Consider the following 26,614-nt stretch of genomic DNA (forward strand, 5'->3'; position numbering starts at 1 on the left):
CCAGTTGGTGTTGAGTCACTTGTCAGAACAGTGTAATTTTCTCAACTGTGTACCCAGAACGTTTTGTGAAGTGTGCCATCTTTCCACTTGGATTTTTTTTTTCTGTTGCTAAAAATCAGATGAATGGAGAATGAATTGGTTACAGCTTGTAAGGGTTGGCGTAGCAGCCTTTAAAACCTAAGTATTCATCTCAGAGTGGTGACATGGTGACATCAGACTAAAGAAAAGGAAAGGGGCATAGCCTTTGGTCCATGAGGATTAATTTGCTTCCATTTCTTGGGCATCCATATTAGACTTCCAACTTTTCTCAAATGATCTTCTGCTTCCGGTCTCTCCTGTTTTAACTCCCAAGAGAAGGTCCATCGTAACAACCAAGGTGTTATTGCTTGATTGCCTGACGCTGAGAGCGGAGGATCTAACCAACTGCTTTTCTTGCTCATTTGTAGGTGTGAAGTAAAAATGGTGCAAAAATATCAGTCCCCTGTTAGAGTCTACAAGTACCCTTTTGAGCTTGTGATGGCGGTAAGTGGAACGTTCTTCTCTTTCCTTAGCTTTTTGGTTGGACCAAAAATTCTTCAGAAGCCTGTTTTTTGTAGCATCCATTCAGGCTTGGATGTTTATGCCTCTTATATTCCTTTTTTTAAGGTTTCTCTGTTAAGTTTTAGAAGTTTTGTTTCTGAGGCTTTTGCTGCACTTAACAGGGTTGACTTGAAATTGAAACTCCTTGAAATTGAAACTATTCCCATGATGTGCTGTACTTCAGTGATCTGCTTTCTAACTTTTAATTGCTCTGCAAATCAGTGCCAAACTTATTTGTGGCCAATGTGTAAAAAAAAAAAGGGAATGAACTCTTGGTTTAGGTTAGAATCCTGTGAAAATTATACCTTTTGAATTTTGCTGCATGTCTCTTTTCTAAATTTTAAGCCCTGTTGGAGGGCAGCATCCAGCCATCTGATAGTACCTAGAAGAGCATCTTTCTTTAAAATGTCTCAATTATATTAGAATGAGTCATTCACTGCCCCTTTTCTTCCCCATCATATCTTCCTCCAGACTTGGCATCATGCTTGTGCCACCAAAAAAACGCTCTGGACAATCCTGTCTTCCCTAAAACGCACTCGAGAATTGGACCTTGACAATCCCTTTGAGAAAACGTTAGCTAAGAGCCGTTTCCAACTGCTGATCTAAAGTGCTCTGCACCATCTGGCTGAAAACTATACTGGCATGAAATTTGCTGTCCTGATTCCCAGTCCCTATCTTGTCTCCACTGACTCTGTTCCAAGCCACTTTCAGTCTCCTGATGTCACTCTTTGGTAAAGAGTGACAAAACTTAACAGATTTCACCCACCTTGAGGCTGTCCTTGGATGGTACTAGAAAATAAGGGGAAGAAGTTCTCTTATCATTAGTATAGCTGAGCATGATTTAAGGCTGGCTCACTCCTGGATCAGAGGAAGGCAAAGTTATGGCTATGCTGGTCTAAGGCCATAATAAAGATTGATTTGATGTGATTTGATGTGATGTGATTTGGACAAGGCAGAGAGAGAGAGAAGTGACCTGGGCATTTCATCTAATCGCTTCAACAGTTTTTTCTGATTTTTAGGCTTTTGATGAGGGTGAGTGAAGCCCCCTTTTGACTGAGTAGGGTCATCATCCTTGCCATCTTTTATTCTTCATTTTTGTTCATTATTATACAGGTAGTCCTCACTTAACAACCATTCATTTATTGATGGTTCAGACTTACAGTGGTGCTGAAAAAACCAACTTATGACTGGTCCTCATGCTTATGATCATTGCAGTGCTCCCGCGGTCACTTGGCAACCGGTTTGCATTTATGACCATTGCAGCATCCCGTGGCCACGTGATCACCATTTTTTACCTTCCTGGCCGGCTTCTGGCAAGCAAAATCAATGGGGAACTACATGATTTGCTTAACGACCATGTGCCTTGCTTAACACCCATGGTGATTTGTTTAACGACCACCACAGAAAACGTTGTAACATTGGGTCGGATTTGCTTAATGATGCTTTGCTTAGCAACCGAAATTCCAGTCCCAATTGTGGTCATTAAGCGAGGACTACCTGTATGTTTTTCCTGGCTTTCATCTTTTTATTTGTGAACTGCCCAGGAATGGTTGGGAGTCAGGTGGCCTATAGATTTAAATAAATACATAAATTTACATCACAGCATCTGGGGCAAGGGACAGACGCCTTTTCACCACTTGCATGTCATGACTCACAACTTCTGGCACTGAGGACCAGTTTTTGTAGAACTGGCTCCGTAGACCCTCCCTGCAAACAAGACTTCTGCGAAAGAACGAGAGAGAGAAGCAAATGAACACTGAAATAAATCTGTTTTCTGAGGAACAGGTTTGGCACTTGGGATTACAAGTGTCTTTGCATTGAAAGTGGAGAAATGTATTAAACTTCTTCCATCATAGTGCCAACACTGTCTTCTTTTTGCAGAATGCAGACAACGTTCAAAAAGGGGGTACTGGTTTACTAACCCAATAATACCCCTGTGTCTTTCAGTTTTATTATGTTTACATTTTTGGAGCGGCTGATGTTGGCCGCTTGACAGTAAACTGTGATTTAGAAAGGCTGCCTCTAGAGAAAGTCGCTGTACGTGTCTTAGCAGATCTCACGGTTCAATTTTCGTTGCAGAAGATTCTGGAAAGCTTCTCAACTGTGTAGAATTTCCGTGCTCTGGCGGTGAAGGTTTTTACACATGTGTCAGCGTTTTACAGATGGCCCAGGAACATTCAGCTATCTTTACTTGTACTGTACAACTTTACAGTTTCAGGAAGAGGGAACGAAGAAGCAAAATGTGTGCCTGATGGGCTCTGGCAGAAGAGAAGAGTTGCTGGTGCTTTCTGGTTTCTAAGCTACATTTTTAATCCAACGGCATTTAAATATGCTGAGTGTGAATCAAAGTGCTTCTAGGAATATTTGTAGTCTCCCGAAGCTGGTGAGGCTATAAACATATGCTTGTGAGAAGGGGAAATGCTGCCAAAATGAAACTTGATTATATCTCTTGCAGTAGTAAACAGGCTACTCTAAGGAAGTTGCTTGCTTTAAGGAAGTTGCTTAAAGCAAGACACTTCTAGAGCATATGAATTAGCTCCGAGCATGTGCAGAGTGCCTTTGTCTCCAGAAATTTAGCCTATGAACAGAGGAAGAGCATTTATTCTGAGAGCCTGGCTCCTTGCATTTTTTTCTCATTTGGAATGGGAATCGAGTCATTTTTGGCCATGTCCTAGGCCAGTGTTTCTCAAACTTAGCCACTTTAAGATGCGTGGACTTCAACTCCCAGAATTCCCCAGCCAGCATGCCTAGTAATCATGGCATCTTAAAGTGGCTAAGGCTGAGAAACCTTGTCCTAGACTGATGGTTGATGCCAGTTCTTGAAAGGCTATAAGAGCTTTGCATAAGGCCTGTGCAAACCAATAGACATAGCTTTGAATGCGCCTTCTGCTTTCAGAGGAAGTGGCTATGAAAGGTCAGTGGGGATTCACTCAGGACTCCCTTGTGGGTTTCTATTCAGATTCTTTGAGAGGTTCATATAATATTAACAGCTTCCGCCACCGTTTTTGCCGTTTGACGATCCCACGTTGCGATTCCTCTCTTTGATGGCGCAAAACCTCTAGAGAGACACACAGCTTCTGTTCATAATGAAATGAGGTTTTGATATACTGAGAGAAGTCATTTCATTAGTAAGTTCCTGTGGAAGATTGGAGTGTGCTTACAGAACCTTGATTACTAGACAGCAGATCATGATTTGGTTGCATTTCATTCAAAGTGACCTCAGTTGGATCATCGATTGGTAAAGGAGTGAAGCCAGTTTTTTGGGGGGGGAAATTGTAACGTTTTACAATTAAAATGTACTGCAAATAAAAATCTGCATTGACTACAGTGAAGTACAATTCAGCACTGTTACTCAAGAGAATACTTCTTAAATAATTGAGATGGTATATTCATTGCCAGATGAATTAGCATATATCTGTTGACATCTTTGTAAACAGAAACTACACTTAAATGGGATGCTTTTCAGGACCATTTTAATTTGCAAACATTGCATTCTTCTGTGAGAACCTGGTTTGATAAATGTACAGGATTAGACCCCCATCTTTATTTCACTGTTTATACAAACATTGTACCAATCCATCCTATGGGAAGATCCATTTCAACGCTATTATAACTTCAAACAGTTGCTAAACGAATGGCCGTAAGTCGAGGACTACCTGTATTAGGGTATGTTCCCCTTCTGTGATTTCTTAGCAGCTGGAATTCCTTTGTGGTAATCAGAGAGCCACAACTGATTTTTACAGATTTCTGAAAAAGAACAATATCGGGCAGGCAAGGCTGTGAGTAGCTTATGAAATGACAGACTTGCTCCCAGTGACCCTGGTACTTGCCACATTCTTAGACAGTTCTGCAAACATCTGCAATGAACATGACAGATTCTGGTTTCTGTTATCTACTGTTGCTTGTACTTTTACCATCTGTATAAGGAGCTATAATAAAGTCTAACTTGGATTATTAACTGGGATTCCTTATTTTCCTTGCCGCTGCAGTGGTATGGCCTAGGTCAGAAACAAATCAATAACTCCAGCAATTGCATTTGTGTAATTAGGTTGATCTTACCGATGCATTGTGCCTTGTTGATTGTGATATCATTTCTTCCCCCTTAGTGAATTGTTTTTGGGGAATTATCCTGTAGATGGACTTCTTTGGGGAAAAATGTCCTTGGGGAGCAATCCTAAGACTAACCAAAGATAGGAAGAGAAAAAAGGGTTCTTGAGTGAGTGTCTTCAGAAGATTACAATGACCTTGCTGAATGTGGTTCATCAGATGTCTTGGTCTTCTTGCCATGGCCATGATGGAAGACTGGGCTGCTACATTTGAGAACAGAGAATTTCTCCTTTGTTACTCTGTGTGATAAAATGGAGTACTGCGTGCTTGCTTTTACAGTACAGCCCATGTTCTGTTGTTAGGAAACTTTAATTTGACTACTAAGTGCTGACTATTGCCTAAGCAAACAATGGCGTTTGCGGTCATTGTCCCCAAACAAAAGACTTGGGAAGCCACCTCTGCTTATAGCTGACAGGGCAAAATTCTTGATGTTGCTGTTTCTCTTCCTTTTCATTCCCTTCTAAAATTTGTGCCTTCGCTGGAATGAGACCAGATAAAGAGTGAAAAAGCTCCATATGAAGCCATGGCATTCTGTAACTGCAAAAATGTGGGGGCAAATTTTGCTTCCCCCCACTTGATTCTGTTGTTGCAGGAAACAGAAACAGCTGTTTGTTGAACAGCTGGATTAACAGCTTCTGTTGCAGCTGTGCCAGTCCTCTTACAGTGATATAGGAAGCTTCTAATTTAACATGTTCTGGAAGTAAAATATCAATATATGAGACTTGGGGGAGCACCTGCTGACAGAGAGAGCAACAGCTTAAAAACAGACTGCATTTTCTATTAAGGAAGACTATACTCAAAGATCTGCTTGCCTGAAGCTTTCCCATGAAGAACCTGGAAGGCTAAACCCTGAGGATTGTTCCTGCTTATAGCTCTTCCTAGGAACACTGTGATTTCTCCTGGAATCTGCTTTCAGTCGTAACCATCTCCTTCCGGTTAGCCGTTACAGCTGGGTCACCATGTGCAATGGTAATTTGCTCTCCCCTGAAGCTGGTTCAGATGAGGTCGCTGCTTGTCAGCCCAGGCAGTTGCAAGAACCTTGAGCACGCTTACACGCGGCATTTGGTGGAGTCTGCACTGAACTGGTGTACTCATGCAGGATGACATAGGGAAAAACCAGCGTTCGTCATCTTTCAAACATGCAAAACAGAGTTTTGCATATCCTAGTTCGGCCTTTTGGAGATAACAGATAACATCCTTAAATTGCTGGCTGTAATGGTATGTGGGAAAGGCCTTGGGAGACAGGGCGAAGAGATGCTGCCTGGGGAACGGTCAGATAAGAGAGGGCATGGGCTGCAGCTGCATAATGGGTGGGGCAAGAGGCTCAGAAGGGACCCTTCTTAGTTTCTTGGGCTCCAAAGGAAACAGTGGAAGAATTGTACTTTCAGACTTGCAGGATTCTGTTAATGTAGCCTTACAATACAGTAGAATTAGCTTATCTGGTCACGCTTCCTGTCTGACCTAAGTCCCAGTTCTGATAGATGTTCTGGTTCATTGAATTTTACTGCACTCTCTGGTGGGCAGAAACCAAACTGTCAATCACAGAGTGACACATCGATTGCTTTCAAAGCTTGGCAGCATCCGAGATTGGTCAATGTAAACCAAAGCAACTGTCGTTTTTATTATTATTATTATTATTACTATTTTTTTTCTTTCTTGATTGTATAGTTTTAGTAAATAACATTACTACTTTATTATTATTTATTTTCTGATGTTATGTAAATATATTGAGAGCTTCTGCACCGAAGTCAAATTCCTTGTATGTCTAATCATACTTGGCCAATAAAGTATTCTATTCTATTCTATTCTATTCCATTCCATTCCATTCCATTCCATTCCATTCCATTCCATTCCATTCCATTCCATTCCATTCCATTCCATTCTATTCTATTCTATTCTATTCTATTCTATTCTTATTAATTGTTCAAGATATAATTAAGACACATCTCTGAAGGGAGGGGATTTATCAAGAAGGAGGCATTTTTCCTGATCGTGAGAATCCAGAATGTGAAAAAATGCTAACTGGTGAGTTTTTAATGATTCAGAATAAGAGGAAGAAGGAAGGAACGGCGGCTTTGTGTTGGTTGGTGTGCCAGTCTGTTTCCAGATAGAATATTTACTTTTTTTGTTACTGTTTGTTAGGAGTCAAGAGGATCAGTTGGATATATTTTTATGTCGTTTTGACATAGAGGTTAACATTAGTTTATAGAAAAGCAGCTGTGACGTAGGATTATTTGTGGTTGTGGGAAACTTTCTACTAACTTTTTTAATGAGAAGGAGCCATAGAAAGGGACAATCTTGAACAGAGAGGAGGGACTGTTTAATTTTTTTTTTTCTGCTCCAAGGATTACATACATAAAATTTTACCCTTGTTTTATATACTGAATTTTGTTAAAGAGATGTAAAAATGTACATGTAAAATATACACAGGTTGACATTTTGGTGTACAGGTAGTTCTTGACTTACAATCACAATAGGGACCGGAAAGTTTGTTGTTAAGTGGTGTGGTTGTTAAGTGAGGCATCACGTGACCACACCCAATATGATGACATTTTTTGCAGCAGACGTTAAGCAAATTACTGCAGCCGTTAAGTGAATCATACAGCTCCCCCTTGATTTTGTTTGTCGGAAGCCGGCAGGGAAGTTTGCAAATTGTGACCCCGGGATGCTGCAACCATTGTAAATATATGCTGGTTGCCAAGTGCCTGAATTTTGATCAAGTGACTGCAGGGATGCTACGATGGTCATAATTGTAAGGACCAGTTGCAAGTCACTTTTTTCAGCGCCATCATAACTTCAGATGGTCGCTGAGTGAATGGTCATAAGTTGAGGACTACCTGTATAATCCAATCAGTTGACAGTATATGTAGCATTTAGAACTTGGTGCTTTGTGAAGACAGCGAAGGTGTGTGTTATAGCAGTTTTCTCTGAACTTTGAGTTTGCTGGACCATGAAATTTATCTGGTATCTACAATCATCTGAACAGAAATAATTCTCCTTGTACTGCGGCTTCAGTCTTTAAATCCTGGCTTAAAATATGCCAAAAATTGAGACAGCTCCTGGCTGAAATTCATGTTGGTCTTTTGAAGACCTTCTCCTAGCAATGCATTAGCTCAGCATGTGAGATGGCCCTGGTGTCTGAAGCTGGCTGGGTTTTTTTTTTTTTTTTTAAGAAGGTTTATTTGTTGTGATAGATATTTAAGTTATTGCCTTTACTTTTTCTGTTGGTATGTTTTATGTATTATTAGTCACCTAGAGTCAATATGTTGAAATGGTCACAAATCAGAAGAAGTCTGCTGGCACCTTTTCTGACTGACAAAATTTAGGAAGGGAAGCCAGAAGCCAGGGTGGTTATATAGATCCAGGTTACATGTGAGACAGATTACAAATGCCTTGACAGGTTTTAAAAACCCATAAAATTGCTTGCGGTGTGTGAGTCTTAACAATCTCTTGCTCAGTTGTGCTAGCAAAGTGTCATTTTTTCCAAGAGGGCTACTTTGAGTTCTGTACTAGAAGGTCCTGGGAGGTTAAAATACTCTACTATTACTTTGTTGTGAGTCCTGGTGTTAAACTTGTGTCCATTAATTCTTTGGGCAAAATGTGGTCTGTTCTGTCCTATGAAGAATCCAGAGATGGCAGATGATAGCATTCATCACATTACAGGAAGAGTGTTTAAATAAATAAATTAAAAATTTCATCCTATTTTAGAGAGAAAGTAAAAATGTATGTGAATCTATTCATAGAAGGCCTTTTTCTCCCTCAGGTTCCAACAGACAAACAATATTCTGTCACTGTTCATCTTGAAACTTCGTCCCTGTGTATATTAATTCAGCTTAATATACAGTACATCTTAATAAATCACATCTATATTCTTTTTTGCTTGATGCATGGCTTCTGTGCAGACATGGGAGCTTATGCATCATTAAATGTCATTTAATCCTTAGCAGAGATGCTGTGTTACAAACAAGTCGTGTTAAATGTCAAGTCAGCTGTTCCCTGTTTGGTTTGTCATCAGGTTCTGTGCTGTGAAGCGCAAGATCCTGATTGTCTAATGTGGTAGTCATAAAAAACGCAATCACAATGGAGATTTTTCAGCAAAAATTATGTACACTTGCCCAAACCAGTGTGTGCTTCGTAAGTGCGTGTGTGTGTGTGTGTGTGTCGTGCTTTTGGGATTCTGCCCAAAATAGCAGCTTTTCATAATTTTGTCTTAGGAGACCTTTGTTATTGCGTCAACTTCTGCCAGAGTGCCATAGAGCAACCTGCTTTTTGGATCAGCTGATCTACTAACCATTGTTCAAAAGACAAGAAAAGTGGTTGCAAGTTTCCCATAGTGTTTATTGATTTCTAACAGCCAGTTGGAACCAGAATATCACTCCTGTCCTTTATGAAAGCAAGCCATTAATGCTGCATGCCAATATAGTAGAGCTATATTTCCCTTAAAAAAATACTCTTGGATAGGAATAAGCCAAGACTGCCTTCCTGAGAATCTTTATGGGCTGTTGATTTCGGTTTTGAACTGAGGGGAGGTTAAGAAATTGTAATAGATGATCTGGGCAGTGGCTTTAGAAGATATTTGAAGTTGACCTGGAGCAGGGGTGAACTGACAGGATCTCCAGTGGTTTTTAATTGCTTCTGGCTTAACACTTGGATATTCTTGTGCCTTGAAAGGCTGGCTGCTGATATTTATGGCCATCAGAGCACAGGATGTGTTGTATAATCCCCTTGTCAAGGTCATTGGTTGATATTCGCTGTGATCAAATGGAAAAACAGTTGAGAAATTCCTCCACTGCTTTTCCGCCTTCCCTTTTTCTGGTGTGTGGTCAAAACTGGTGCTTAGCTTTCTGTGTCCCCTTGACACTCACACCTGTAAGGTAATGATCCAGCTGGTCAGTGCTGTGACTTTTCCCCTTTAAATGAAACCTAAGCATATTTAATTGCCTGCTGAAAAGGCAGGCTGTCTCTTTCAAGAACTGAGAGCCGGTTGGTTACATAACAGTAATGGTTCAGACTTGAATGAGCTAAAGAATAAATAAAATGAAATAAACTGCTTTAGGTTTGCTGAAATCCTGACTTTAATTTAAGTTTACTCAATGTTTTTAAGGTATTTATTGAGTTGTTGTCTTAAGTGACCCCATTCCATTAGGAGATCTAAGGGAAGAAGAAGTGTGAGAGAACCTTAGTAATTAGCATGCTTTAGAAATAATATTGCTACCTGTGAGTCATGTTGTTCTGTGTGGACAATAGAATGTCCATCTGTCAGATGTTGAGAAGTGCTCTTCAGGAGTGATTTATCACAGATGTGCAGAGCGTTTTCTGGACTCAGCAACATCTCTTTGGTTCTTATCTGCAAATAAGTTAACCCCCTTTTTTGGCTGTGCAGTGTGAATGCCTCTCTATCATGCAGGGTTTTAAATGTTGCTCCAGGGATTGGATAATTGGCCTTTATTCAGCAAAACTGTATTTTGCAATCCGGTTGCTTGATTTTTACTGTACTGTACTGTATTGTAGATACCTGTGAGGTTTTTATTTTAAGGCCTAATTTGAGAAACTCACAGCACAAGCCATGATGGATATGCGAAGTTCTTTATTAGGTCTTTATCTCAGACTGTCAAAGCCACAACTGGCTCCACTTTCTCCCGCCTCCCTCCTTAAGCATCCCACCTTTTCTTTGTCCCACCCCTTCCTCTGCATTGACAGCTCGGTTGTGAATGGGTTGCTGCCATCTGCTCTCTTCTTAACCCTTGCCCCTTCATTGCTTGTAGTCTCTCCTCTATCCTTCCTTCCCTTTGAAGTGTAAGGTTAGAGCACCCAGGTGCAATTAACCATTGCCCCTAGGTGCTCCATCCTTACGTACTTGAGTTTTCAAGCTTTTTGAGTTGGTTTATTTCTTGCAAGTTTTAGAGCCTGACCTGAAGTATCTTTGTGAAAGTAAGATCCCCTGAATTTGTTAGGGCGTCCTCTGAGATGTGCTTGGAATGACAGACATCTTGCATTCTTATTATGCAATATTTTTCAGGCATAGAAATGACTGTTTAAGCAACTGCAGCCTAAAATAATGACCCTCCCTTCCTTCCCTCCCTCCCTTCCTTCCCTCCCAGGCTTATGAAAAACGTTTTCCCACCTGCCCTGAGATCCCAGTTTTTCTGGGCAGTGAGATCCTTCGCGAATCCAGGAGTGAAGATGGAGCCATTCATATCATTGAAAGGAGTTGCAAACTGAACGTGGATGCACCTCGGTTGCTCAAGAAAGTAAGAGCTACAATTCCTTCTAAAAGTCATTATCCTTAAGCTCTCCAGCAAGCCCACACCCTTGCTCTTAAGTTGCCTGCTAGGCCATTCTTCTTTTCTCATGTTTTTTTTTTCAGATTGCTGGGGTAGAATATGTCTTTTTCATACAGAAAAATACAGTGAACTGGAGGGAGAGAACGCTTCTGATCGAAGCCCACAATGAGACCTTTTCCAACCGCGTCATTGTCCTGGAGACATGCAACTACTCGGTCAGTATTCCAGCTATGAGATTTCCCTTACCCTGTGCAAAGGGCAATGGGTTGGTTTGCTTTTTGGCAGCTTGTGTAATGGGTGGTATCATCATCATCATCATCATCATTATCATCATCATCATGTTAAGGACACCAGCCAAGCTTGAAACAGCAAGCTTCAAAGGAAACCAGTTTTTGCTGATATACATGTTTGGGAGGATGGTTAGAACTACCAGTACTTGCGTTCTTGATGTTCTCTGATTTTACCTTCCTTCTTGCATTGTACTGATGATGTTACCCAGTCTGGTGATGAAATGTCTGCAGGGAGAGAAGCAAGAAAACCAAGAACCCAACAATCAACCCTGATCTACATATATTTCTACTACTGCTACCATTTTTTTGTGGGGGTGGTGTCATGAGTACGGATGGTGAGCAGGAGGGGCCCCTATCCAGGGGGGAAAACGCATGCGTAGTTTAGAGGCTTTGAGCTGTCCTTCAAAGAAACTCAGAGCAGACCTGCCTTGAGTTTTGGGGTTTATCTGTCTGGGTTTCCCATGGTCTTTCAGTTTGGTAGGATTTTCTGTCTACTAGAACAGCTAATGAACACTAGAGATGAATCCCTTGTCTCAGCGTGGTTTCTTGCTTAAGTCAGGACAGCGGGGTACATCAACAAGTCATTGTGGATTCCTGACGACTGCCTAGACAAGTCCCTGCAGTTTTCTTGGCAAGGTTTTTCAAAAGGGGGTTGCCATTGCCTCCTTCCTAGGGCTGAGAGAGAGGGACTGGCCCAAGATCACCCAACTGGTCCTGTGCCAAAGGTGGGACTAAAATTAATCATCTCCCGGTTTCTAGCCCTTTCTACTAGTTGGAGTGGTTCGAGCCCTGGGGTTGAAATTGCCTGGGAATGCTAATGAGCCATTGAAGGATGGGGTGCTGAGAAGATGGAAGCCATCTCAAATCTGAAGCAGTTGTTTTGAGTGAAACAGGCTGCTTTGATCTTTTCAGGAGTGTTTTGAGTGTGAAACAAAGAGTTAAGCATTCAAGCCTGAAACTACCAGTTTGAGTTTGGTATGCTTCAAGCTGAAAACATTTCACAATTCCCACGGGATGTATATTTCAGCAATAAATAAGATTGATGGGATTGTGGGATTTTTTTCCCCTCTCTTTAGCGAAGTTCTTGAATAAAGGTGTTCTGTTGGATTTGAAATAGCAGCTCCCTCCCATGCTTATTCTGATAAGCAGAAGGCAATTCACTGAGTCCTCAACTTTCTGTCTGCCTGTTTTTTGCTTGGGGTGCATTTATACTGCATTAATGCCAATAGTTATTTTCACTTCAAAAGGTGTTAGAATATACTACAGGTAGCCCTCAACCATTTGTTTAGTGACAGTTCGGACTTACGTCTATGCTGAAAAAACTGACTTGCAACTGGTCCTCACAGTTATGACTGTCACAGTGTCCCCGCAGTCACATGATCATGATTTGGGCACTTGGCAACGAGTTCTCATTTATCACCATTGCAGTGTCCCATGGTCACGTGATCATTGACCTTCCCAGCTGGCTTCTGGCAAGCAAAAACAATGGGGAAATGTGTGATTTGCTTAACGACCACATGGTTCGTTTAACACCCACTGTTATTCACTTAATGACCGCCACAAAAAAGTTCATGAAATCAGGTCAGATTTGCTTAACGACCGCTTCACTTAGCAAGCAAGATTCTGGTCCCAATTGTGGTCATTAGGTGAGGACTACCTGTAGCCAGGATGTCTGGTATGATCATGGTTCTGGGATTAGTGGAAGCAGGGAGTTGGAGAAAACTGGTACAGAGATGGTTATACCATCTATTTACTCTTTTGGTTGAGTCCTACAAAACTGTTTCTCTTTCACTGAAGCAGTGGAAACCAGAGAGATCAGGTGTAGTCTAAGGAAATTCCCCAATTCCCCATCCCACAGGGATCATAAAAACAGGACTTCATATTTCATTTTCTTTTTCTTATTTGCTGCAAGCCCACCACAATTTAGCTAGAAATTGCATGATGCTTGTAAGCTTGTCTTTGGGTCAGCAGGTGAATGGCTTTGTCTGCCACTGACATTTAAGAAGCTATAATGGCAATAAAATACCTTTTTATGCTTGGCCAACAAAAGTCCAGATTGAGTTACTGACATGCTTTATTGGTAGCTACTGAAAAATGTAGCTTCATGAAAGCTAAGATGCTTGGAAATAACTGCTCTTTGGGGTGACCTTAGCCATTGAAGCCACAATCCTTAAAATGTCACTTCCTGAAACCAGGGACCATGGGCTTGCTGCGTGTGGCTGCTTCAGAATGCAGGGACATTTCTACCCTCCTATCACTTGGGTGCTCTCTCAGGCCTGCCAAAAGGTGGAAAGAGCCTTAAAGGCAAAGATGGGTCAGGAAAACAGCTACGAAAAAGGGAGGTGATTTCAGGTGGAAAGTGGAAGGTGACAGCCAGCATGAATCCGTCCATTGCAGAGTCTCTTCTCTGGCTAGAATTTTTTTGCCAGCAAGGATGATTTATGGTTAGGGGTTCAGAAGGTGCTGTGAACCTTCATGCCCAGAGTTCTCACTTAGAAGTCTTCTCCCTCAACTTGCGTGGTGCATTTGAAGATGCAGAGGTCTCACCACCGTGCCTAGATCTGTGCTGGGATGAGTCTACTGTGGCTGTTTTGGTGGTTCCTTGTTTCTGGTCTTTGTACATTCAGATAGAAATTTCCACTCTTTGAGATCTGAGCAAGGATAGCTCCATGGAGCAGAACAAGAATGTTTCCCCCTAGCTTTCTGATAGCTGAGAAAAGGGACACTAAGGGGGCCACGGTTAATTTTTATGAGTTCATCCTCAACTGGGCTATAATTCCATGGTTATCTCTTAGGACGTATTTGGATGCAGAAAATTTTACCCATTCTTTACCTCTGCCTTAGCCAACTTAAATTCAGTGATGCTACTACAGGCAGTCCTCGGCTTACGACCATTCATTTAATGATGGTCCAAAGTTTCGATGGCCTTGGAATGGGTGCTTTACAGCCTGTAAAGTGCTTCTGAGTATTGCAAAATGTTGCACCATCCCCTGTGGTCACATGATTGCAATTTGGGCGCTTGGCAACTGGCTTGCATTTACGACCAGTTGCAACGTTCCGCAGTCATGTGATTGCATCTTGCGACTTTTTTGCCATTTTCCAGGAATAAAAAATGCCCATTGGGGAAGCTGGATGTGCTTAATGACCACTGTGATTCACTTAACAACCCGTGAGTCACTTAACAACTGCCGTAAAATAGTCGTAAAATTGGGTCTGGTCACATGGTGACTCAACTTATGACCACAATGACTTACAATGGAAATTCTGGTCCCAATTGTGGTCATAAGTCGAGGACTACCTGTACTAGCCTGGTAGGGAGAAGATGCTGAGATATGCTGAGTTTCTCCGTTTAGCTATCAGCTATATACGTCTATCCTTAAGCTCGGAGAAGTATCCAGTGTCCCTGAAAGGAGGGTAAATGGGGCGGGGGGGGGGAAAGCATGTAAAGATTACCTTTGGGAACCAGCTTCTTAGTTCTTTTTCAAAGCTCCTTTCTCTTGCCAGCTGGGATGGTTCTAACAGTGCCATTTCTGTGAGGGTAGGTTCACCCGGAGAATGAAGACTGGACCTGTTTTGAACAATCTGCATCCCTTGACATCAAATCGTTCTTTGGTTTTGAAAACACGGTGGAGAAAATTGCAATGAAGCAGTACACAGCCAACATCAAGCGGGTGAATATTGATTCTTCTGTGCATTGCAGCGTCTCTGTCTAAAATGCATTGGGCTAATGTTGCCTTTAAGTATCCTTCCTTTGCTGTGGTTGAGTGCGGAATCACGGCCTAGAAAGGTATCCAGGTAAGTAAAGATGCTGGTGAGGGGAGGACAAAAAAGATTGGATTGGGGCTAGATGGTGGAGTGTCTTTTTCCACACTCAGCTGAGACCTTCAACAGGCTGGGTAAGGCAGGAGGAATTGCTTTATCCCTTCTTCCTTAGTCTACTTGGTGCATCTCCCGGTTGACAAGAGAAGGAAGCTTGTGGCCAGAAGGAAAATACAGTGGCCTGATGAAGAAAGGACATCAGGAACCCTCTCTTGCCCACTTGCCTATGAAATTTCTGCTGTGCTTGGGAGATTGATTGGTTTATTAAATTTATATAGGTGCCCATCTCTCCTATGTGACCCTGGGCAGGGCACACAATTAAAATAACGAAAACCAAACAAAACGATTGAAAACCAAAACCCTTAAAATACACTTAAAACAGTTTAAACTATAATGAAACAAAAACATGGGAGAAGGCATTCCAAAACTTACAAAGAGTACAACCATTTTGTGGGTGCTGTACTTCCACGGGATCTCCAGGCCCAATGACAAAACCAGGTTTTAAGGTCAGTGGGGTCGGGGCCAGCCTCACCTTGGGTGAGATGGACAAAATTCCCTCTGGAGCCAGCACAGAATTCACCCCTTCTCCTGTTTTTCTGGGGAGAAGTGACAGCTTCTTCCATATGGCCAGCATGGAGACCAGACACGTAAACCAAGAATGAATGAATAGAACAATTGTTTATTGAATAACCCCCTAGACCACTTCAGGTCAAGATGATGTCTCTTCTCTACCAACTGACAAGGTCAAAGTTGTATGATTTACTGATCTGCTAAGCTGGCTAATTAAAAACATCAGAAGTTAAATAATGGAAAAAAAACAACCCAGAGCTAGATAACTGGACTTCAAGGCACCTGAGAGCCACTGTTGACCAATTTCACACCAACAGATTTGTAAGGCAACATGCCCTGTCTAACTGCAAGCAGGACCCAGTGGGGGCCAGTGGATCTCCTCAGAGCTGAGCAAGGAAGTTAAGCTTCCAACCGGAGTAAGGCAGCTAGATCAGCTAGGAGAGTAGTTACAACTGGATGAAAGCTGTAAGGGAGCAATTCCCCCTACAAAGTACAGCATGGAGCATAATTAACGTCTTATGTTCTCCACCTACTTGGCCACCATTCTCAGGGCTGCGATTTCTAGAGTGTGTCAATTAAAGTTCAAACACAAGGTGTATGTTTTTCTTTTTAATAGTTTTTATTAAAAGGTTTTACATACAGACTAAGAAATACATTCAAAGAAAAAAATATATTAACGTAAATGTGAAAAAGAAAAACAAGAGGAAAAGAAGAGAGAGGAAAAAAAAGGCTAGAAAAGAACAGAAAACGTGAATCTGTCTATCTATCTATCTCTGAATCTTCCTCTTGGCAGTTATACATACAATCCTAATCAAACCTCTATAGAAATTGAAATGAATGAATGAATGAATGAATGAATGAATGAATGAAGGGTTTCCAGTTAAAGGCTTACGTTTTTCTTAAGCAAGGTTTTAAAATCCCTTTCTCCCGCTCTCCCTTAACTTAACCGCCCAGAGTCCCTCTTTTGGGGGAGATGGGCGGTAACAAAATTTGAATAATAAATAAATAAATAAAGTTCAAACACAAGGCATATGTTTTTCTTTTTAATAGTTTTTATTAAAAGGTTTTACATACATAATAAGAAATACATTCAAAGAAAAATATATACATTGAAGTAAAGGTGAAAAAGAAAAACAGAAAAGGAAAAGAAGAGATAGAAACAAAGAAGAAAATAAAAGAACAGAGAATGTGAATCTGTCTATCTATCTTTGAATCTTCCTCTTGGCAGTTATACATACAATCCTAATCAAACCCCCCTCTCTCTAAGATTGCATCATAATTCCCTTCTTTCTAACCTATTCTTTCTAATCATCAATACATAAGTCACAAAATCATTTTCTTTTTTACGCAAGAAGTCCATAATATGTGCTGGTTGCCTGATGTATTTATTTTTGTATTATATTTTAACTGTTTTAATTGTTATAAATTGTTCGCTGCCCAGAGTCACTTGGTTAAAATGGGCAGCTATAGAAATTGGAATGAAGGAATGAATGAATGAATGAATGAATGAAGGGTTTCCAGTTAAAGGCTTATGTTTTTTTTAAGCAAGGTTTTAAAATCCCTTTCTCCCTCTCTCCCTTAAATTAATTTATGGCCGGAGACCAACACCCCCCCAAAAGATTTCTATACAGTGCACAAATAGAAGCAGGTTATCAAAATGATTTGTGATTATATTCTAACAACTCTATGTAAAAATGGGATGGGATGGGATGAGAACTGCAGGTTGTGGGCTGGTTAAGGGAGGAAAATCATTTTAACCTTGGAACAGCAAAGAATAAGTTAAGGCTATCTGGCGCATACTATAGGTTAGGACAAGATAAAGGCAATGTCTTTAGCAGATAAAAGTAGTTATTGGGTTATGTTTATTCCATGGCTAGATGGAAGCAGGGAAAGGTTCCGGGTTGAGTTATCTTCCGTTTGCCTCTAAACAATGATATTCAGATTTGCATATTTATATCTGTTAAAGGTATAAGAGTACTAAACCCCTTCCTTTTTAAAAACAAGTGTATTATGTTGAGAGTGTAAAATAGTTTTAAGCTGAAAATCTTTAGGAGGAAATGTGACTTTTTGGAAGTTTTCCAACCCCAGTACTTAAATCTGGATTGAAGCTAGGCTCCTCTTGCTAGCTCAAACCAGACCCAATCAGAACCTTTGCGCAAATCTCTTGGCATCATCGGACCAGGCTGGGCGAGCCGATTATAAATGTAATAAATCAATTCCTTGCAGGGCAAAGAAGTAATCGAGCATTATCTGAAGGAGCTGATATCACAAGGGATCACTTTTATCCCTCGGTGGACTCCTCCAGAAGCCAAAGGGAATCTTAGGAGGAGGAATCCATCTGGAAGCGATAACGGCACCGTATCCCAAGAATCCCACCCCCATGGTACCGAGAAAGAACAGCGAGGCAACGCCTGCCCTTCCGTGGAGGCTTCCACCCCTGAAGGTAATTGCTTATAGCAGCTGGATCCTTGGCAGTTGGTTGGATTAGCCTCCCCATTCTTTGCAATAATATTATTATCAGTTTGGACTTTGACCCGGTCCTACCACCGATCCTCTTTCCATTTGTTTTTTAACACACTACCTATTATTTGCAACATGGTCTTTCCGAGACTTATGATCAGGATAACTTGGAGAACTTAATTTTGATTCTTGGACTTCTGCAATCCTGCTGGTCCTGGGGCATCTCGTGCCTGTTTTAAGTTGCAGCGAACTTGCATTTGGAACAACGACAGATCATATTGTCCTCTCCGGTGGACCCAGCCTAGAAAATCCTTTTCTTTCATCCTCATCTCTGGCGTGTGTGTCTCTTCTTTGTTTCAAGTGGCTTCCGGCCCAGCTGCAGTCCCAGGATCCTTCCCTGCCTGGTACAGCATCCGATTAGCCATCAGCTGGTTACATATAGGCTTCCTCTCCAAACACCAGTTGCTGTTTCCTCCTTCCTTCCTTGTTCTGTTTGGTTGCCCTCTTCTACTCAGCGAGAACCCCCCTCGCAAAAGAGTGAGGTTCTTTTCAGCCGGCTTCTTTGATAAATCTTGATGACATTGCATTTTCCTTCACATCTCCCCCCTTGGGAAAGGAGGCAAAAAAAGGAGAAATCAGTTTGAAAGCTTGTTTGTCTCTCTCCAGTTGATTTAGATCAGGGTTTCTCAACCAGGGTTCCGTGGCACCCTAGGATTCCGCGAGAGGTCACTAGGGGTTCCCTGGGAGATCCCGATTTGTTTAAAAAATTATTTCAAATTCGGGCAACTTCACATGAAAGAGGTACGTTTCATTCTTTATTTTTAGTTTAAGAACATTGTGAATGCATATAGACAGGCCTACCCATGAAACGAATATCATAATTTTGTAACTTCTGGCTTATCTTTGAGCCTGAATGTGCAGGGGTTCCTTCCCCCAGGCCTGAAAAATATTTCAAGGGTTCCTCCAGGGTCAAAAAGTTGAGAAAGGCTGATTTAGATAATTTAGAATTCTTTTTAGAAATTATTAGGATTTTTAAAAGGGCTCTATTCCATTTGCATCACACTGTTCAGACTCTTCAGCAGCAGACACAATGCCTTGTAATCTCTAACAGAGACACGCTTGACTCCAACTATGGATTCAGCATAGTTGCCAGGTCAAATGCTTCCACCCTGGTGCCCCATCCAGAAAGTTAAAGCATGTTGTTATAGTGATAATTCCATCTTCCTTGCAGGATCCTCAAAAGAAATAGGCACATGCAAGGGAGTAGATCTAAGAAGAACTAGGAGGGGAAAAAAAGTACATTAAAATGATGAGTCAAATTGAAACTCTCCAGAGTTTTTCTTACTATTATTAAAGTATCGTAAACAAAAAAATAATATAGCAGTGATTGTAGAATAAGAAGAAAATGCATGCACTACAGTGATTAAAATAAAGTGTTAAAAGAGGAGGGGGGGAAAGAAACCAGAAACAAATTAAAAATAAGTTATGTGTAATATCAGAATAAAATTAATTCAGTCTTAATAATAAATAATAAACAAACTTTATATAGCTCGTATAGAAACATATTGCTCCATCTTCTCATTTTTTTGTAATATAAAGATGTTTCAAAAATTGATAATGGACACATATCTTGCCCCCATTTTGTATCATCAGGAGAACCCATTTATTTCCACCTGTGTAAAATAATTTTTTGCCAAGCACCAGACTCAATAAAACCAACGTTATTTATGAAATGTCAAATTCTGTATTTTGGGAAGATGAGTCAACCTCACATTGACATTTTTAACTGCTATTTTTTTCCCAGAACTGAATTAACTTATGTTCTAACTGGAAATCAAAAGAGAGCAGAGCTGGAAAAGACCAAGTAATATGAGTCAAAGAGCCCTCAGTTATCTTGCAAGGCCAGTAGAAGAATTTGAATGCTCCATGTTTTTAAAACATTCTTTGAAAGCCTCTCATGTTGAAGAAGAATCATTTTTGGAAATAACAAACTACACAAGATCAAATCTTACACTTTCTGAACAAGATTACAGGTAGTCCTTGTTGAGCGACCACAATTGGGACCAGCAGCTCCATCACTAAGCAAAGCGGTGGCTAAAAGGGACATCACGTGACTGCGAGTGGGCTTTCCTTTTCCCCACTTCCCCCCTTCGGAATTCTCACCCTGGAAGTGCTGGGATAATTGTGTGCCTGCTTACCCTCTTGCAATACCTTCCTCTCCAATCTCTCTGCTCTGCAAGGTGGGGGAAAAAGATAAAACAACAAGTTAGGCACAGGACAATGTGCACTAACTGTAATGGTGACCACGGGACTAAGGGACACTGCGAATGGTGTAAATGTGGGCATTGGTCATAAAGTTATTTTTTCAGCACTGTCGTAACTTTGAATGGTCGATAAACGAGGCAGTTGATCAATGAGGCAGTCCGTAAGCAAGGACTACCTGTAAAAGTATTACCACGATGTCTGCAAGCGAATGGCAAGAAATGCATTAATGGCCTTACTGATTAGCTTCCCCCGTGGCTGATTTTTCTGTCTCTCTAGGGGACAAACTGGATGCCGATTATATAGAACGTTACCTGGGACAATTAAGCCCCATGCAAGAAAGCTGCTTGATCAGACTCCGCCAGTGGCTGCAAGAAATGCAGAAAGGAAAGGTAAATGGGGGTGGGGAAGGCAATTTAGAGGAGAAAATAACAAAGTCAAAGCAGCTGCCCTGTGACCCAGATTCATTGATTATGTATAACTCGCATCTTCCCTGAACCTGCAAAGGAAATTGGAGCAGTTTGCATTAGTGGCTGACAAAGCAAAGGAAGCTGAAAATGTGTCTCTAAATTGCAGTCTCAATCAGTTTGCTTCTATCTGGAAGATCTCTTTGAATTGTTTGTCTTGCTGTGTGACTTCAAGATGCGTTTATGGTCAGGAAAGGCTCTGTGCAGTTAAGCTTGACTGCTGGTGACACGGTGGACCCATCTGTGTTGCTTTCTTGGCAACTCTATGGAAGCTGTCTGCCATGCCTTCTTCTGGGATTTTTTTGGGGAGAACCTCCTATGGTGGCTGTTTTGGTGGTGTCGTGGTAGAAGTGTTAGACTAGGAACAGGGAGGGCTGGGTTCAATTCCACCCTCATCCATGGAAGCTCTTGGATGACTTTGGGCCAGTCCCCGCTTCTCAGCCCAAGAGCCAATTAGGTGTAGTAGGGGAAGTGGTGGACTAGGACCAGGAAGACCTGGGTTCAGGTCCACCCTCAGCCATGGAAGTTCCCTGGTCCTTCCTTCCTTAGCCCAAGAGTCAGTGTGCAATAGAGGTTAAGATGGACTAGGAAGGAAGAGAACTGGGTTCTAGTCCTCCCTTGCCTACAGAAGCTCTCGGAATGACTTGGTTGGTCACTTCCTCCCAGCTCAGGAGCCAGCATGATTCAGTGGTGAAGATGTTGGACTAGGAGTGGGGAGACCCAGGTCCTAGTCCACTCTCACCCACAGAAGCTCTCTGGGGTCCTATGGGCCACTCCATCCCCCTCAGCCTGGCTTACCTCACAGGATATGGTGATCCCTGTTGAGTTCCCGGATGTAAGGTGGAATTCCAAATCTAATAAATAAACAAACAAACAAACTGGGCATTAGCTTTACTGCCTCTCTCTCTTTTGCTCAGATTCCCAAAGATGAATACATCCTCCGTTTTCTGAGGGCTCGGGACTTCAACATTGATAAGGCTCGGGAGATGCTCTGTCAGTCCTTGGCCTGGCGAAAACAATATCAAGTGGATTACATCCTGCAAACATGGAGGCCACCTTCTCTTTTGGAAGGATATTACACCGGGGGTTGGCATTACCAGGACAAAGGTGAGGGTCTCCCTGTTGTCCACTCTGCTGGGTCTTGGCGTGAAAATTCATCAATCCGTGAGCTGCTTGGGATGACTCTGAGGTGGGCGTCTTTTGTGCAAGGTTACATTTGCAGTTGCCGTTCAGTGTTTATATCGCTGTTGCGAAGGCTTTTGCCTCAGTGCGTGTGAAATTAGTTCCAGAGGAGGTGAGAAATCCAAAAAGGGTCTTGTGTCAATGTCTAAAAGGCCTTAGTATCTGCGGCCAATGCAAATTGCAGTGTGGTCACTGCGCAACACAAAGCCTGGCTTCTTGTACTTCTGGGTCAGCCCTGCAAGGTAGACCAGACCAGGAATCAACTCCATAGGAAAGCTAGAACTACTTTTATTGAGAGTGGCTAGAATAACAGAATTTTGCAAGTCTGACTGTGCTGCGCCTCCTCCCCCTCTTATACACCAGTGAATTAGGGAGGTGTCTGTCTAAGCCCCCTCTGCATAGTTTGTAGACTTAAGATGTGTTTCACCCCTCTGTCAAGGTCATCTTCCTTACTCACTACATTACGTCACAACACTGTGTGCAAATATGTAAGTCACGTGATTTGCATTGTGATGTCACAATGCATGGTTTGTCGTTTTATTTATTTATTTATGTTTCGAATTTCTATCACCGCCCACCTCTTCTGAAGAGGGGACTCTGGGCGGTTTACAATAAGTTCAAAATTAAAACATATACATTACCATATGAATAGATCAGTAAAAAGATAAAATAGGTATAAAATATAAAATCCAAACGGCGCAGATCTTATTTGTTGGGGAGAGATCTATGATACCAGCCACCCCCCAAGATGAACTGGTGGCCCTCCCACCCCAAGCGAGGCGGCAGAACCAGGTTTTCAGGTTCTTCCGGAAGGCCAGGAGCGAAGGGGCCTGCCTCACCTCCGGGGAAATCCATGTTTGCTCTGGGTGACCCAGACCCTAGTTGCGGGCCTGCCTACTACAGATGCAACAGTGGAAGATAACATGTCAAATTTCAAGAGTTGCTAAATGCAACATCCAGAAAAGAGATAGTGTTATTAGTAAGTGATTAAAATGCCGAAGTTGTAGAAATGGAGGGATCTGAAATTAAGGCAGATTTGGACAGTGACGCAGGAACTAGGCTAATAAAGTTTTGCAAAGGTAATTCCTTGTTTATTGCAGTAATTGCATCCAGCAACATAAATACAGAGTCTAAATATGGATGCTCCTGGAATGCATAACACTGCAATTAAATTGACTACATAATAAAAAACAGAAGAGGAAGACGGCAGTCCGGCTAACCAGGGCACCTCCCGATGCTGATTGTGGAGCAGACCTTGAATTATTGGTGACAAGATAGGTTAAGGTAGAAAAGTTGGAAAATAGAGATGTGTCAGCAAGGTTCGACCTGGAGGACATACGGTCAGAATGTAAGATAGATAAAAGGAACAGATTCAGTATACTTAACCATATGCACAAGAGTACTTGAGGAACTGTAGGAAGAGACAAAGAGTCACTGTGAAAAAAAAAATGGAAAAGATCCAAGTGGCATTCAGAACAAGCTGTCATGGTAACCGAAGAATGGGAGGATAGAAGCCACGGGCAACAAGGAGTATATATGATTACTGAAGGCAGACTCGAATGTCAAGCCAGCAAGGATAAAGGCCCTTCAGCCAAGAATGTGAACAAATAGGAAAAACAGATATAACAATCAAAGGGAAATCAGATATTTTAAAGAAGAAATCATCGGAAAACCTACAGCTAAGGTAGGAATATTCCACAATAATAACAAAGGAGATCTAATAGAAACAAAGGAAGTTAAAGGAAGATGGAAATACTATACTGCAACATTTTACAAGCAGAATGTCAGGGAGAGAATATATTCAGCAGCTGACTGCTGAAAACTGGGGTATGACAGGCAATAGACAAGCTGCCAAATCAGAAAGAACCAGATGTGGAAGAAGTAGCCACAAAACTGTTTAGAATTGCAGCCGAAGAGGCAATTAAAGCGCTAACAGCTCTATTTCAACAAATATAGAACAAGACTATGTGGCCTATGGATTGCAGAAGATTGGTGTATATACCTATAGTTCTGAGGCTACGCAGGTAGGCAGATACTTAACCCTAAATTCGAGTCTCGCATAGACATGGCAGAAGGCACTCAGGCATGACACAGTGTCATGCGCTGCCTACCTCCGAGTAATACACAGACGCTGATTCCGTGAAACAGGCTCTGGTTTATTTGCAGTGTAGATACAGTATAGGAAAAAAGCTGAGAGTGACAGGAGCGCGCCGGTGCGGGGTTTAAATACCCCGCGCCGGTCAGCGCCCCCTCACTCGCGGCCACGTCACCCCCCTTTGTCCAACACGCTGTCCTGCCGGTAGGTGAGGGGTTGCGAGGCCCCGCTGGCGTTCCGGGATCGCCCATCATCGGTTTCTCTATTCCTCCGGTGATTGCTGTCAGCTGGGCGATCTCCGTTGCGTTAGCGCTAACAGCTTGGGTGTGCCTCGCGATCCGTTCAGCCATTGTCTCCTGTCCTTCAGTCCTTGCAAGTTGATGGCCACTCATCTTGAGCCCCTTCCCCTGCCTCCCTGCCATTGTCATGTGTGCCATTGCGCTGATGTCTTCAGCTCAACGGCACTCATGACACACAGCTAGAGAAGAATCTTTATTGCATGATGTCTCAAACGCAACAACTGATTGTCTGTATGTCCCTGCTCCAGGGTCTCAACTCCAGGCTTCTTCATCCCACTCTTCCAAATTAACAGTTGGTGGGTCACTTGATGGCCTTGGGTGGTGGCAGAGATGCATTTACATAATAGAGAGCCCGTGTGGTGTAGTGGCTAAGGTGCTGAGCTAGAAACCAGGAGACTGTGACATACATACATACATTTATTTATTTTTCAAATTTTGTTACCAAAAGAGGGACTCTGGGACCCTTTCATCATGAAGACCAGCTGGGTGACTTTGGCTCAGTCCATCTCTCTCAGTCCAACCCATCTCACAGGATAGTTGTAGTGGAGAAAATAGGAGGCAGGAGCACTGGGTATGTTGGCTGCCTTGAATTCACCAAAAATAAAACCAGGATAAAAATCAAATAGATAAATAAATAAAAGCTTTTTCTACCCCGAGAACTGCCCTTCCTGCCTCTCCAATGTAGCGAAGAAGGGAGTTGTATGAGAATGTGCAGATTAATGCAGGATTGTATGAATCCTTCATAGAAGCAAAGGGTTGTTTGCTATCTTAGAAGCAGAGCCATCCCATGAGAGAGAGAGAGAGAGATGCCAAATGAACAGGTTTCAGGAGGGCAGAAGGATATGAAATCTGATAACTGACATCAAGAGGTTAAGAGAGGTTAAGAGGGAGACTTGTCTTGAGAACCACAAGGCCTTTGTGTCAGGAATGTGGGCCCTGGGGCACGTCAGAACACTTGGTTATGTTGCTGAGGAAGCTTTACAACCTGCAAACTCCTTTAAGACCTGAGCTTGGAGAAACTGAATGATTCAGAATGGAAAAGAGCATGAACCAAGGATGTATACTGTCCTCAGAAGAGCGAGTGTAAAAGGAAAAAGATGGTTCCTGACATGGGGGGCTTGGATTCAGAGTCAGAAGACGGAGAAGGGCAGCCAGCTCCTGGGAGTGGCCTTGCAGGACGAGCAGTCAGCTCTGGGGTCACCAGACGAACAGCCATCTGAGCAGGCAGAGGTGGATGATGAGTTCTTGGAATTGCAACCCCCTCCCAATGCAAGAGCATGGAGAGCAGAAAGAAGAGCAGAACAGAGGAAGGCAGTGAGGTTACTCACGAGGAAGCAGCTTCGCCCTCCTCAATGAGCCCCACCAGGGCTGCTCTTATTTAAGAAGAGCTATGAGCTTGGGACGGGTTGGGAACAACTGTTCGCTCACTCAGACTCTCTGTGCCTTGCCTTTTGACTCTGAACCCGGACCGGCTGATGACCTCGCTAACGCTTTGGACCCCTAGGTTTGCTTGACCATTCTTGCGCCTGCTGCTTGGACTTTGAACTCTTTAATGGGCAAGCTTGCTGGACTTGTGAGAACGTGGTTGCTTTTGCGGGCGGGAGTTTGCACGTAACTTTCCTTTTCTTTTTCAGAGGAGTTTATTATTTTTCAAAGTATAGTTAAAATGCAAAATAGAATATAGAAAAGCTAGAATGCAGAGTTAAAGCAAAAAGAAGTGTAAAGCAGAGCGAAAGTAGAAACAGTGGCTTCCGACTTTCTCCAGTACAGATGTGAATACATTTACAAATATAATCTCTTACAATTATTTAAACCTTAATAACATTCTGACTATCAGATCAAACCATTTAATCAATAAAACCCAAAATTAAAACTTCATTTTTTTTCTGACACAAGCAAGTCTTCTAAAAGTGGGAGTCCGCACATAACTTCTCGTTGCTGCCTGCTACAAGTAAAAGTTTGCAGCTACTTCTTGTGCATTTGTGTGTGCCTGGCCTGAGACTGGACAGTTCCCTCCCCTAAACTCAAAAACTGTTAAAAGGTTCTTTTCCTGAAAGCTTCAATGCGAGAGAATCAGACTTCAGCTGATGACATCTGCCATTGTTGATGCCCACCAAAGATAGGGAGAAGATTGTAGAAATATCTCTCCTTGGTATTCCAAAGTTTTACTATCAGCAAGTAATGCAGATCAAAGATTTAG

The 26,614-nt window shown here is 42.1% G+C and overlaps 1 protein-coding gene across 1 annotated transcript in view; it reads left to right on the top strand.

Moving 5' to 3' along the window:
• Nucleotides 1–459: 459 nt before the first annotated feature.
• Nucleotides 460–26,614, top strand: part of SEC14L5 (SEC14 like lipid binding 5) — a 34,609-nt gene continuing 8,454 nt past the window's right edge. Inside the window, exons 1-7 of the mRNA XM_063314649.1 lie at nt 460–522; nt 10,788–10,937; nt 11,054–11,185; nt 14,803–14,931; nt 17,876–18,092; nt 20,651–20,763; nt 21,756–21,945. Of these exons, the coding sequence (XP_063170719.1) occupies nt 460–522; nt 10,788–10,937; nt 11,054–11,185; nt 14,803–14,931; nt 17,876–18,092; nt 20,651–20,763; nt 21,756–21,945 (994 nt within the window). The remainder of the gene's footprint in view (nt 523–10,787; nt 10,938–11,053; nt 11,186–14,802; nt 14,932–17,875; nt 18,093–20,650; nt 20,764–21,755; nt 21,946–26,614) is intronic.

Source organism: Candoia aspera, chromosome 14 (assembly GCF_035149785.1).
Source record: "Candoia aspera isolate rCanAsp1 chromosome 14, rCanAsp1.hap2, whole genome shotgun sequence".
In the NCBI taxonomy this organism is placed as follows: domain Eukaryota; kingdom Metazoa; phylum Chordata; class Lepidosauria; order Squamata; family Boidae; genus Candoia; species Candoia aspera.